This window comes from Drosophila mojavensis, unplaced genomic scaffold, assembly GCF_018153725.1.
Source record: "Drosophila mojavensis isolate 15081-1352.22 unplaced genomic scaffold, ASM1815372v1 contig_74, whole genome shotgun sequence".
NCBI classification, from domain to species: domain Eukaryota; kingdom Metazoa; phylum Arthropoda; class Insecta; order Diptera; family Drosophilidae; genus Drosophila; species Drosophila mojavensis.
The window spans coordinates 2,946,211-2,961,013 of record NW_025318899.1 but is presented as its reverse complement, the minus strand read 5'-3'; the positions used below and the strand labels follow the sequence as shown (position 1 = coordinate 2,961,013).

General features: G+C 29.9%; 1 protein-coding gene across 12 annotated transcripts in view; it reads right to left on the bottom strand.

Annotated features, from left to right (window-relative positions):
• Window positions 1-4,821: 4,821 nt before the first annotated feature.
• Window positions 4,822-14,803, bottom strand: part of LOC6581252 (gamma-aminobutyric acid receptor subunit beta) — a 28,973-nt gene continuing 18,991 nt past the window's right edge. For 2 of the 12 annotated variants that reach the window (XM_044009509.1, XM_044009510.1), the window contains exons 6-10: window positions 13,416-13,553; window positions 9,977-10,261; window positions 5,753-5,973; window positions 5,420-5,668; window positions 4,822-5,201 (exon numbers count right to left, since the gene is read on the bottom strand). In XM_044009509.1, coding sequence (XP_043865444.1) covers window positions 5,040-5,201; window positions 5,420-5,668; window positions 5,753-5,973; window positions 9,977-10,261; window positions 13,416-13,553 — 1,055 coding nt within the window. In that variant the 3' untranslated portion in view covers window positions 4,822-5,039. Of the gene's footprint in view, window positions 5,202-5,419; window positions 5,974-9,581; window positions 10,262-13,415; window positions 13,554-14,803 lie in introns of those variants that run through there. The other 10 variants (XM_044009512.1, XM_044009514.1, XM_044009513.1 and 7 more) reach the window with 6 other exon arrangements.

Sequence of the window (14,803 nt, the reverse complement as noted above, 5' to 3'; positions counted from 1 at the left end):
TTGAGTTAGAGTTAGAGTTTTTCTCGCTGACTGCTGTTAATCATAACAAATCGTTCATTTATTGCAATTAGGAACTTTATTAATGGACGGATAAACAAAATAATAACAATAGATACATTATATCAGCTGGTTTATGGCAGCTCATGATGGATGTGAAAGAGTTTGAAGAAAATTCGAAAGAAAACTACGAAAATGCAGCGAGTTGTGCTAAGGACTTTTCTTTGTTTTTCGTTATTCTTTTTCTTTAAGGATGGTATGCTGTTAACAATAATTGAGCAACAAATTAAATTAAACATTTAGTTAACAAGACTTAAGTTGTATAATTATTTATAATTCTAAGCTTTGTGCTCAACTGAAAGGTAATCAAAAAGATGTACAACCATAAGTATATGTGTGTGTTTGTGTCTGTGTGTGATAATGTATGTGTGTTAAGTATTCAATTTCATTTTGCAGTTTATTTTGTGCAATTATCCAATTGATGTTTATTTTATTTTATATTGTTTCTATATATGTTTTAAAGAATTATAATTGTTTTTTATTATATATATTTTTTGCATTTAAAAAATGTTTTTCCTTTTTTTTTTTTGGTGCGCTTTTAATGAATGTGTGTGCGTATATGTATGTGTGTGTGTATGTGTTAGATTTTATTCTTTAACTAAATGCCTTAAGTTCTTAACTGTTTTTCGTTTGCTTATCTATATACTTTAGAATTTCATTTTGTTGAGACCATCATACATACATATATAATATACATACAATTTGTATTTATACATCATTACGCACATACATGATGTAATTGTTACATCATGCACATACAACTCTCATTATATGTATACATATTTATCATAATCATGTTTTTTGTGTGTGTTGATGCCGCTCTCTAAAAAAACGGCACCAAAAATGCTTCAAACATTTCTTTTTATATTTAATTTTTTTTATATATATATATTTTTATATATATTGTTGTGTATATTTTTGCGGGGCTTGTGTCATTATTTGTCCTAAATGCTTTGCCCTTTTTTGTTTTGAAATTTCTTTCCGTTTTGTTTGCTGTTTTTATAAATATTCTTAAACATTTCCATTTAAAAAATTTTCACTATAGCCAAACTAAATATTTTCGATTTTCGATTCTCGACAAATGATACCGTTAACTAGGTGTAGAGTAAAAAAGAATACGAAAAGTAAATATATTAACTTAATTAGTTTTGTTTATTTAAAAATTCTCAGCTATTTTTTTGTTTTCTTCTTCTTTTATAACTAAAGTATTTATTTTTTATATATTTTTTTTTTTTTGGAAATACGCTCCGAAACCGTTGAGCAGCTATTTGTTGTTGTTATCGATTTGGTAATCGGCTTGTTGTTGTTATCGTTACAGTTAAGCCTCTCACATAACACGCACTTAACGCAATTTAGAAACATTTTGATTTAACTATTTTTTTTTCGCTCGGTCATATACGTATATATATACGTACATATATATAATTGAATTCCGACACCTGTATAGCTACAAAATATATATATATATATATAGTATATGCCCAGTTATACTTATATATATTCTTGTTATCACCGATTTCACTTGATGTCGAGTTAAGTCTGTGTGTGTGTGTGTGTGTGTAGGTGAGTGTGTTCTGAAAAAAATCTGTGTATGTTGGTGTGGCTAAGCTTAAATTTGAGTTTTGTATGTTTCACTGTATTTGCTGCTTCTACTAACTCTGCTGTTTCTTATTTCATTAAATTTTTCCTATTTATTGGTGTAAATCAATTGCAGTTGCTTTTTTATTTTGTTAGGTCAAATCCTAAGTAGCTAAGTACCACCTGGCTCAACTGGTTCAATACAAAAATCTAGGTAAAAGTTCTTCAATTGGTTACACTTTTACGAATGTGTATGCTTATTAGTGTGTGTGTTTGTGTGTGTGTTGGAGTCTGTGTTTGTCTGTCTAGAAAGTTAATAAAGTAATTTTCGCTTGTTGTTGTTGTTGTTACATTCAGATTATTATTAGTTAGGGTATGTTTTCGGTTAAGTGTATGTATATATGTATATAGAGTATTTTCTTTCATTCATTGTTGACTGTGTAGATTAATATATATATGCCATGATCTATATATATACTTTATATATTCCTCATTTTATCGACAGTCTTGCGCCTAGAATTGTGTATTTTTTGTTGTTTGCTTATAACTGCCAGTGTACCTTATTATGGGAGTACTTTTTGCATATAGTCTATATAAAATTAATTGTTTATTTCTTCTCTTTTTTTCACGTTTTTTTCTTATATATTTTTTTTTGTTTTGTTTTTTCTTTTGTTTTGGTTTACATATAAAAAACTCGTGCTACATATAGGTGCTTAAATACGTTATGTTATTGTATATACTCTTTGCATAAAGTACATCCATACATTCATATAAATATGTAGATGTGTGTGTGTTCGTGTATGTGTGTGTGGCTGTGTGTGTGTTATGTATTTATATAATAGTTATGCTCATAATACATATACATAAATATTTTAGTTGCTACTCATATGGTGTATACCTCAGCATTAGCCATATATATATGTATATAACTCTCAGCTAACTGTACAAAAAACCTGCGCTGCCTCAGCTTCGACTTATCATAACTAAGAAATTAAAACGTTACGTTGATATAGTATTTAATTATCATTAAATTTAGTCAGTATTGTGCTAGGTTTTGGTATTCACAAACTTAAAATTCACATTTTGAACTAAAATGAAAAATTTCATTGAGGAACTTTACCAAAACTTCAAATATATGTATGTGTTTATGTGTCCGTATGTATGTGTATTAGTGTGTGTATTTGTCTTTTACTAAGCTTAAATGGTGCATTGTTTATGTTTGTTTGTTTATCAGCTAGATTTAGCGCTTTATTGACTGCTTGAACATGTTTGTATTTAACTAGCTGTAATTACATTAACTAATATTTAATTAATTGTTTTAATTGTTGTTGTTTTTTAACTTTAATTTAACTTACTTTTTGCGAAGTTTTGCTCCTACTTTGTGTGTGTGTGTGTGTGTGTTTAGTGTGTATTTCTTGAGTTTTATTTACAATTGTTTCTCTTCCTCTGTGGAAAATAAATATTTTATAAATCTCCCCAATTAAACTAACGTCTAACTCCTTATGCTTAGTATTTCTTTTTTTTTTTTTTTTTTTTTTTGTTGCTTAATGTCTAAGTTCTTGTTTAGGCAGTTTTTTCATTCAAATTTTTGTTCTTTCTTTCGTTTTGTAACTCGTCTATTGGATTCAGTTTTAGAGTGCAATTAAAATATGTTTTTTAGTTCATGTGTTTTTGTTTTTATATAAAATTGGTAAAACTAAAATCCATTTTTATTAAAAATCGAATCATATCAACTATTTTTTGTATATATATATATCTGTCCGATGCCTTTCGCTTACAAAAGGTGCCCTTGAAAGTAATTTGTTTCTGTATAATTTGTTCATGTGCAAATTATTTAAAAATTCTTTTCTTTTCATATATATATATAAATTAATTTTTTTTTTTTTTTTTATATATATATATATTTATGGTCGAGTAGTTTAAATTAAATGATTTGATTAATTTGCGAAATTTGTTCTTCGACATTTCCTACAAAATTTGGCCATTTTTCTTGGAAGCGCTAAAAAGTGTTCAGTTTTGAGAAATCAAGAAACATAGTAGATCCATATATATTTTTAAAGGGGCATTATATGTAGTAGATGAAGTGTGCATTTAATATATAAAGGGGTTTCATAAACCATAAACTAAATTAAGTTTGTTTTCTTTTGCCTAAATTAAGGAAGACCATTTGTCTGTCTGCTTAGGGGAAGTAATGGCAAAGTAAATAAGTAAGTATGTGTACACTCTAGTCGGCGTGGTCACGACTAGAATATACCCTGACCTCTTGATAGAAGCATTCCAGCTGCCATGACTGTGAGTTATATATGAGAGTGTTTTTCATACGTTATCTGTGTGAGTAATAAGAGAGTCCACACAAGTAATAAAGATAATGATAGAGGACGGACAGGCAATATTCTAATTTCATTTTCGAGGAGTCTAAAAACGACAAATTTATAGAGCTAGCTAATCAAATATAGTATTGCAGAATATTGATATTCCTACTTTTCGATTTCGAAACGGACAAACGACATAAACCGTAAACTAATTAAGGGAGGTCCACATCTTTTAGATGTTACGTGGCTTTCACATACATGGCATACAAAAACTTTTTAAAATATATCGTAACTTGGAAATTAATTGGGAAACGAAAAAATCTATCCAAACAATTTGCTATTCTGCTTTTAATTTTTCCATTTTGATTTATTAAATTGTTTATATGATTCATTTTCTATATATTTAATTGCATTGGGTGTCCTTAAAATTGGAATTATGTGAGTCGGAAATAAATTTGTTTGACTGTGCTTTTATTGTTGTTGTTTTTTTTTTTGTGTATTAATTTTTGCTATTTGTTCCGTTTTTCTTTTACTTAATTCTTTCATTAATCTTATCGGTTTTTTTTTTTTTTTTTTTTTTTTTTTGTTTGGTTTTTTTTTTTCTTTTTACTGTTGTTTAAATATTAATAGTTATTAATTAATTTACTGCTTCTTCGGCTGTTTCAGTTTATATTTGTTCTACTATTTGCTATACGCTGCTGCTTTTTATTATTCATCGTGTTCTTTTGCATTCTCCTCTTCTTATTAATGCTTATATATTTATATATATATATTTATTTTCATTTTTTTTTTAATTGCGTAAATCTATTTAACAATATTCTTTGCTCTCGTCCATAATATGTGTGTTTTTTTCATCCATTTTGGTTTACTTTTCTTTTTTTATCATTATTATTTTTATTAGTATTTAACAATAATATGTTGCCTTTTGCTTTTTCCATATCTCTAGTTAAAATTACTTTTGGTTAATGATTTTTTTAACTTTATTTTTCAGCGCGTTGCACAGTTTAACTCTCTCGTGCGCTGTTGTCTCACTTGTTGCCTCCGGCCAGGCTCCGTTTCCGGCTCAGCGCCACCCTTAGGGGGCATGGCCGCTTATTCCTCACCGAGCAGGACAAGATCATCGGCAACGACGTCGCTAACGTGCAGGTAGATAATCCAGTACATCAGATTGAAGCAAACAAAGCACACGGGAAACACAATGCGCGAATATTTGTCAATATCCGAAGGCGTAATGCCTAACAGTTTGTTGATATCCTGGGAGGAAATAATATACAATTTAAAAATATTATACATTATATATAAGAATGTGAATTATAAATATATAACAAGAAAGAGGAATGGGCATTTCAATCATTTAAGCCATGCTATGATTTTCGCATGCTTTTACTTTCCCACTTAATGGATGCTAATTAAAAAATATATGATATACTGGCTATGATCATATTTAAATATTAAAAATTTGGGATTTTCACCTTTTTTACTTTGCCCGGATGTAATAGATGTGCTGGCACGGCCGCCTCCGGGTCGCCGCCAGCATCTGGAGGTCCGCCACCTCCACCGCCGCCGCCGCCTCCGCCACCACCGCCGCCGGGTCCGCCTGGACCGCCGGGTACCGGGCCGGGTCCATGGGGCTGGGGGCCACCTCGGCCACCATTCACCGTATTCTCCAGAGTGCCGCCCTTGGAGTGTGCCTTGGGGTCGTGGACCTTGAATCTCACCTCCTGGAACAAGGGTCCCACTATCGAGCAACCGCGCGTACCAACGTTTTGTTGGATATTTGTAAAGCCGATTGGGCGGTTACTCACTGTTTGTTTGGGCGCATGCGGATGACCATGGCTGTGGGCATGATGACCATGCCCATGTCCATGCTCAGGACCGGGTCCGCCTCCGACATTCGGATTCGGATTGGCCTGCTGCTGCACACCATCTAATTGTTGCTTTTTCTGCTCAGCTATCTTTTGGATCGCCATAAATCTTTGTTTTCGCATTTGAATTCGTTTTGCCATATAGCCGACGGTGGCGTATTCTACGATTGCGATATGATATATATTGGATAGTGGATACAGTTTCGAATTGAGTCAGTTTTTTTTGTTTTAGAGAATTGATTGCAATTAAGAATTTTGATAATGGTTCAGAGCGGTCGGTTGCGGGCGGTACGTGGTGTGTGGGGAGGAAATTTGGTTGTTGTTGGGGATTTTGATGCAGATGCATAGTAAAATTTTGAATCAAGTCCGCGTTCCAGATGAGATTTTTGATGATGTTGAATAATTGTTGTTGTTGTTGTTATTGTTGGTGGTGGTTGTTGTTGTAGTTGTTGTTGTTGTAGTTGTAGTTGTTGTCAAATAGTTGGATTGTTGTTGCACAGTTTTGGTAATTTTGAAGTACGGTTTTTGGAACGGTAAATGGAGGGAAAATGGAGCGTTGTTGTAAAATATTAATTTTTTGTTTGGCATTCATTTATATATGTACGCAAAAGCACATACAGATATACATGTATACAAATATACATATGCACAAATAGTTATGCAATTATATACGTATATGTATATATATATATATATGTATATGTGAAGAAAGATTAATAGGAAAATAAGAAATTTGTGAGTTATAAAAATTTTGATATATGTTAATATATGTACATGAATTTGTCTTCGGGTTGGCATATTAAATCAAAAGTGGAAAAGTGTTGGGGTTACGGGGTAAAAGCACTACGGGTAAAAAAGGCAGACGAGAATGCCCGACTGATGGATACCCTGTACCGGAATGTTTAACTGTTATACTTGGCATAAATGATGGAAAATAATTGCAAAGAGTTTACATAAGCTCTAAATAGCAATTCCATATGGATAAATGGGTAAAGGGATGTTAATGAAATATTGTATACAAATTGGATTTGATTCCCCATAGTTGGTGAAAATCATTTGATTCTGAATGTTTCGATATAGATATAGAATATTTATAGAAAATAGTTGATTCTATATAGCTTAAGTGATATAGAAGAAGTTGTACAATAACTTCAATATTTCTGTATAGGGGTATGACGAGTATATAGCATTTGGCTATATGCCTATTTAGGAACTATACAGAAATAAAATCGAAAGTTGATATTTCATTGCATAAATCGGATTTGATCTAGAGTCTAGGAACTAGAAAAAAAAACTAGACTCAGGGCCAGAACAAATCGCATACCAAATATATATATCTACATATGCTCTATAAAAAATATCTTATAAGAACTGTAATACATTTTTCACTCATGTAGGATGGAGTCGCTTAAGCTAGACCAAGTCACTTTTCTCCTTTGCTAATTTTCCTCAATTTTCCAAGGTACAGGGTATAAATAAGCAACGTCACTTGTATGTGTGGTTGTTGTTGTTATTGTTGTAGTTGGTAGTGAAATAAAAACTGAATAAATTTCATATTCTGTACGTTAGCCAAGCAACAAAAAAAATTGTGAGTAAAGCAAGTGTAGAGTGTGTGTGAGAGGTAAATAGAGACAGAGTAAGATAGATAGAGAGCAATAAAGGTGTAACGGCTAAACGTGTGTGTGAGTTTGTGAGAGTGTGTGAGTTTATATGCGTGTGTATGTGTATGTGTGTGTGTTTTGTCAGTATCTCTGTCTGTCTGCTGCAAATGTTATTTGTTGCTGTTGTTGTATTTGTAATTGTTGTTGTGGCTGTTATTGTTGTTGTTGTTGTTGTTTTGAAATGAGTGAACGAATATATATATATATGTTATCATATATATATATAAAATACAGGTTAATTTGTTAGCCAAATGATTTATGTATAAAATTTTTTATATCTGCAGTCTGAGAAACCATCATTCAAGGAAAATGTTGATGTGCGTGCCTCAAATGCAAATTCATTGAACAATCGCCTCTGGTAGGGGTTATCGGTGGGCGGGTTGGAGGGTCACATCCTTATATATGTATATTACATATATGGAATGTACACACATACACACACAATTTCCAGCTTTTCGTTTTATGTCATATATTGTGTATGGTTATGAGACTCCTTAAATAGAAAGGGCATGCAGGGATCCAATATGAGATCCACTTACACTGTAAGTTCTATGTAGTTTAATTTTGGAATAGGGTATATATTTATATTTTTCTTTACTTTTTGAGGAAGTAGAGTATATAGTTTCATAGAACATTTAAACGAAACAAGTTTACTTACCCAGTTCTAGAGCGCCTTTGCTGTAATATATATATGCATATGGGATAGAGAACAGCTAACATATCTTACCTAACCTCAAATTGTTTATATATAGATATTTATTGCTTTGGCATTAGCATTTGCGATTGTCATGTCTGCGACATACATTCAAATGCCACAGACTTGGCAAACCAAATGCTCGAATATATCTATGATTATATATATCTTTTGTTGAGGTATGATCTTCAGCTAGGCGTGGCATTCTTCTTCTTCTTTGAGGTCTATATACAGTGTTGTGATTTTTTTTTCATTCTAAATATATTATATTATATTCAATTCAATCGCGACTCAAGCCAGGTGTGACGCAAGGCATGCTGTTATCATTTTTATGCGCTCGGTTTTTAGCTCGTACCCCTGGGCTGGAGTTCATTTGTTATTATTCTTTTGAATTCATGGCGTTTTTTCAGATTTTTTTAAATTTCATTATATAGTATGTAGTATGTTGAGTAGCTTTAGTTGTAGGCTGTTTCGTAGGCTTTGCATTTTATTATATATATATATATATATTTTTTTTTTTGAGTGGAAGCTGGGCGTATATTAATATCTGGGTACCATTGCAGGTTGAAATGTGTTCGCTCATGTGCATTCTCTATGCAGTTATCATGATGAAAAATTACTTTCATTTTAAGCTTTGGTCGTTTTTTGGAAATGGTTTTTTTTGTGGAACACAATGTCAACCTGGAGGCGTCTACGAGAGTACAAGTACGAGTAAAGCTAAAGCTAAAATAATTGGTTTTTGGCATATAAACTTTTGATTTTTTGCAGAAGCATGCTTCGATTTCAGTTGGGTTTTTGCTTTGAGTTACTATAAGCTCTGCAGGTGTGTTAACTAACTGTATTGAGTGCATGTGTGTCTTTGAGTGTGTGGGTGTGTGTACGTGTGTGTGTGCAAAACTTTTCGCTTGGAAATTTTGTGGCCCCTACTGTTCAGTTAGCGCATATCTATGAATTTGCATACATTTTCTTTGGATGATAGTTGCATTGTTTCTTTGTAAAGAAAAATTAACAATAACATACAAATACGAAAAAAGAGATTTTTTCTTTCTTTTTTTTTAGTTTTTTTTTTTTTTTTTTTTTCATTGTTGACCTGAGTTGAGAGTTTTTTTTTGTAGGTAAAAGTGTGAGTTGTTGCTTAAGATGTTAGGATTTTAAGAGAGAAAGTTAAAGTTAGAGCATTGGACTGGACTGTAGTATAAGTGCTTGAAATATATTTTTTCGAAAATTTGATCGAAATTTGGTATATACATAGACATTGAAATTTTGTTAAATATAGTTCAAGCATATTAAAAATATATTGATTTCTTTGTTTTTTGTTTTTTTAAATGAATATAGAGTTTAAAACTACGAAAAAAAAATTTTAAAATTCAAGTAAATAATATTCTTTAAAGTTCACTTGAATTTTTTTTTATTGTCTGTGTGTGTGTTTTTTTTTTTGCTGTAAAAAATTAAAAGACTCTTGAAAGAAAGTGTATTTGTAGTTGTGGTATTTTTTATATGCTGCAAAACGCTAAGCGAAGGTGTTTTTCTTTTCTTTTTTTAAAGAAGTAGATTGGCATTTCGGCTTGTTCGGGAGCCTTTAGCCAAGGAAAAATTAAATAATAAAATGAGAAATTGTTAAATTGGATAAATAAAGCAACACACATAAATGTAGGGTATATATATGTGTGTCTGTGTTTCGTACTAGATGCTTATGTGTGTGTGTGGTGCTCTATGTTAGCTACTTGGAATTGGAATGTGTTGTTGTTGTTTGGTAAATGTTAGTTTTTTGGTTGAGGTTTATATTTTTTGTCGCTAGATTTTGTTTACCCAGTAGACTGGCAAAGACCATAACGAAGCATGTTCCCAGATAGACGTCAATCGATTTGACGTACGAAATCTTTGGCAGCGCCGCATTTGTTGACGACATCAACGTTGTCATTGTCAACACGGTTGTCACACCGAGCGCCACACGCGCCGGCGTTGCATTGCGATTGAGCCAAAATGATACCCATGATATAATAACGATCAGTCCAGAGGGTATGTAGATTTGTATAAGATAATAGCCCATCGAGCGCACGAACTGTATTTCGCAGGCTAAGCGCGAATAGTTTCCTGTTTATTACCAATCATCGGTATTCACAATTCATGAGTCATCAATCATTAGTAATTAGTCATTAGTCATTAGTCATTAGTCATTAGTCATTAGTCATTAGTCATTAGTCATTAGTCATTAGTCATTAGTCATTAGTCATTAGTCATTAGTCATTAGTCATTAGTCATTAGTCATTAGTCATTAGTCATTAGTCATTAGTCATTAGTCATTAGTCATTAGTCATTAGTCATTAGTCATTAGTCATTAGTCATTAGTCATTAGTCATTAGTCATTAGTCATTAGTCATTAGTCATTAGTCATTAGTCATTAGTCATTAGTCATTAGTCATTAGTCATTAGTCATTAGTCATTAGTCATTAGTCATTAGTCATTAGTCATTAGTCATTAGTCATTAGTCATTAGTCATTAGTCATTAGTCATTAGTCATTAGTCATTAGTCATTAGTCATTAGTCATTAGTCATTAGTCATTAGTCATTAGTCATTAGTCATTAGTCATTAGTCATTAGTCATTAGTCATTAGTCATTAGTCATTAGTAATTAACCATCAGTCATTAGTCATTAATAGTTTTATACAACAAATTTAGTAATTGCCGGCAATTCGTTAGTTTTTTTTTTTTTTTTTTTTGAGGAAGAAAGAGAAAAAAAGAGCAGAGAGTAAAAATATTATTAGTAAATGTTTCACTATAATTCCATATCATTTATTTACTAAACAAAATTTAAGTTTTATATATAACACTTATTAAAAACAAACAAAATTAAAGCAAAATTTTAAAATTAATAACAAAAGATGAGCGCATTTAACTGTAGGAACTTTAGGGTTGTCTGCATGATAGATCAATATGAATCGATAAAAACGCTTCAATAATTTAGATATTTATGTGTTAGGTATGCAAGATGAAGATGATGTTTTTGATTAGTAAGTAAAGCGAAAAAAATAACAATATGATAATATGGGCTATATATGTATGTTTATATTAACTAGATATTGTCAAAATTGTGTTAAGTGCTAATTAGATGAAATATTTAACGCTTACTAGACTGAAAACTGTTAAGACGATGATGTTTTGGTTATATTATTAATAAAAAAAAATATTTTAAACTAAAAGTTACAAAAAAAATTACAAACTAAAAGTTAACATGAGCAGGAGATAGAGAGCGAGCGAGAGCTAGCCTAAGGCGAAAATTATTGTGTGTTTTTTTTTTTTTTTGCCTGCGAGAATTCAGATTTATATATGTATTATTATATATTTTTTGAAAGGAAACTTTAAAGATGAGAGCATGCTTGGGAGGGCGTTTTGTATATTTTTCTATTTTTTACTTCTTGTTAGTTTTTTATATATATATAACTATATATATAAATATATTGTTAGATTTTGCTTGGTTCTGCTAATTATTATGGAAAAAACGGATTTTTATTTTAAAATTTCAAGTTTTTAAAATTCTAGTATTTTTGCAGTATATATTTTTTTAGATGTGTATTTTTCTGTATTTCTTTTTACAATATTAATGTGATTTTGTTTTGCTATTTGGTTTTGTTTCGGGTTATGCTAATGAAAATATCGATAGCGTATTTAATTTTGGCATTATAGTATTATTAACTAAATGTGACTAAGTTAATAATGTAATATAGTCATATATGTGTGTGTGTTTATGAAAAATATAATATATTGTTAATGCCAGGCATAAATCGAAAGGATGATTATCTAGGTATAAAAGCCATATAAAGTTAAGCATAGCTATTTTTTATTTGTATCGGTGTTCAATATATAGATATATAGAAGATATACGTATGTTTCTATTAATTTTATTTTTGCATATATATATGTAAAGTTTACTCTTAGTGGTTGCCATGACACAAATGTCACTAATTCAATTTCAGTTTGATTTTGTTTGCTGGTTTTCAATGATTTTTTTTCGTTTTTATTTTTTTTTTATTTTAATTTTATTTTTTGTATTTTTTGTTGTTGTATGAAGTACGGAAAACTTTTCAATTGATTTTAGTTACTAATTTGATTCGCTTTGGCTTGGGCCAATAATTTAATTTTGTTTATGAACCAATGACGAAATGAAGATTTGGGAACTAAATAAATTTGAAAGGAAATAAATCAAATAAATGGTTTACTAAATTAATAGAAAGGAAAAGAATCCAACTAGCTTAACATGCATTTTTGTTGCTCTTATATTAAAATATTGTCTTTTTTCGTCTGGGCTAAGCAATGTTTTATTTTCTTGTATATTCTTGCAGCTGTCCTATTTGAATGCTCTGGTTTTATGTGAATAGTAGGTTTTATTCTTAAAGAAAATTAGTATTTTACGTTTGATGTCAGTTCCTAATTTTCAATCATAAAATCTATTAAAATCGATCGATTTTCTTAATTTATTGGTATTCGGATAATAATGAATATATTAAATTTAAAATATATTTTCCAATTATAAGCTATGTATATATCGATGATTGGAAGTGTTCGAATAATTACAATGATCCCGTCTTGGACATTATTTATTTCTTAACAATGTACTAACTCTAAATAATAATGTATAATGAAAAGCTCCTATGAATCGTGAAAGGATATCTGCAAAAATATGAGTTATTCGGCATGCCGAAATCATTTCTAGTTCTATCTGATCTGCTGATACATTTTTGAGCGTTATTTGTAAATTGAGAGAAAGCAAAATATTTATGCTTAAGTTCATGCATTTGTCATATGGCGACGCAATTTTCAAATGTAATCTTAGCAATTTGTTTGCTCAATATATGTATATGTATGTTATATAACCCGACTTTTTGTTCTAGGTAGATGAAGAAGTATACGAGTGCTTTATAAAAATATTTGTTGGGTTGTTATAAAGAATGAAAATATGTTAAAAGTTAAGCAACAAATCGAACTCAAGATGAAAACGCAAAAATTATATATATATATAAATATATATATATATATATATATATATATATATATATAGGCAGAGTTAAAATCGTCATCAGCACTATTTTGTATATACATACATACGATGTATATGTGTGTAGATAAAGGTAAATATAATTAAGTATGTATATATACATATATATATATTTAAATATATATGTATATTGATGTATGTATGTATAAAGTTAAAAGTAAAGTTATAAAAAAATCGGTAACCGTCTACAGGTACCTGTGGTAAGACTGATCTCCATGGCCCTTTGACGATGACCCAAGACCTTAAATTGGGGCAGCGATACCTCGCTCGAGACACCAACCGAGTTCGGGCCCTCGTTCCATTTATAGCGTATGTCACGCATCGTGTAGCCGACTATTTATATTTATATGTATATATATATGTATAGTGTATGTATATATAAATATATACATATAAATTAAATTTTTGAGTTTTATGTTGGATTAATTGTTATAATTTTTTTTTTTTTTTTTTTTTTTTTTTAGGCGCAGATCGATGTTGTGGTCGTTGTCGTAGTAGTTGTTCATTTGACGAAAAATATGCACAAAACAAAAAATACATTTCGTGAGACTATTAATGATTGGCAAAAAAAGAATTTCAAAGTGAGTTTTATCAATTTTGTTCTTCTCATACATTTTTTAATTTCTGTTCTTTTTTTTTTTTTATATATATTTTTTTGGTAATTAATAGTCTCATTCAGAACTTGTTGCTTGAAGTGTTGTCAAATATATTTTTTGATTTACATTCATATAGATATAAGTATAGTTAAAATGTTGTTCATATATAATACAATAAAGTACAAAGTATTCATATATTATTTTACAGCATACAATAATTTTCTATTTTTTAATACTAAACTTAAAGCTACTGTTTGTTCTTATTGGCAGTAGTTTTTATTAATTTATATATTTTTTGTAATATTTATTTTTGTTTCACTTAAGCACACTAATATGGCAGAAATCGGTGCTCTTGTGTATTCTGTTTATGAATAATATTGATATGTGTATCATAATTTCAAGATTTATAAAATATTTTCTTGTTTGTCGTTGTTGTTGGTAAGCCTACCCAAGCAAATGCGCTAAAATAAATCCAAATGAAAAACTGTAGCTGAGCTCGTAATTAAAAGTGAAAACATATATACTTTTATAGAGAGAAAGAGAGTTAACACTCGCAAACACGCCTAACAACATTTTCTAACATTTGTCTACAACTGCTGCGTACTGTTCTTAAGTATTTTTGTTTATATATATACTATTATTAAATCATATGATGATGGCACAACAGAGGTTAGTAAAGGACACTCGAAACACAAGATATGTATATATATATGTATATGTATATATATATATATATATATATATATATATATATAAATACATATATATATACATTTTTTAGTTAGTAGAACAAGTTACAGTTAGCACTCGATATAGGTGAACACAAAACTAAAGAAAATGTGCATGTTGTTTGGTATATATATTGATATATAGAGAGAGAGATATATATAAATGCGCTATAAACCCTTTTGAAAGGAAATTAAAACAGATTACGTAATAATGAAAGTAAATTAAAATAATGAAAAGTGTTTTTATTATATTTTTTTA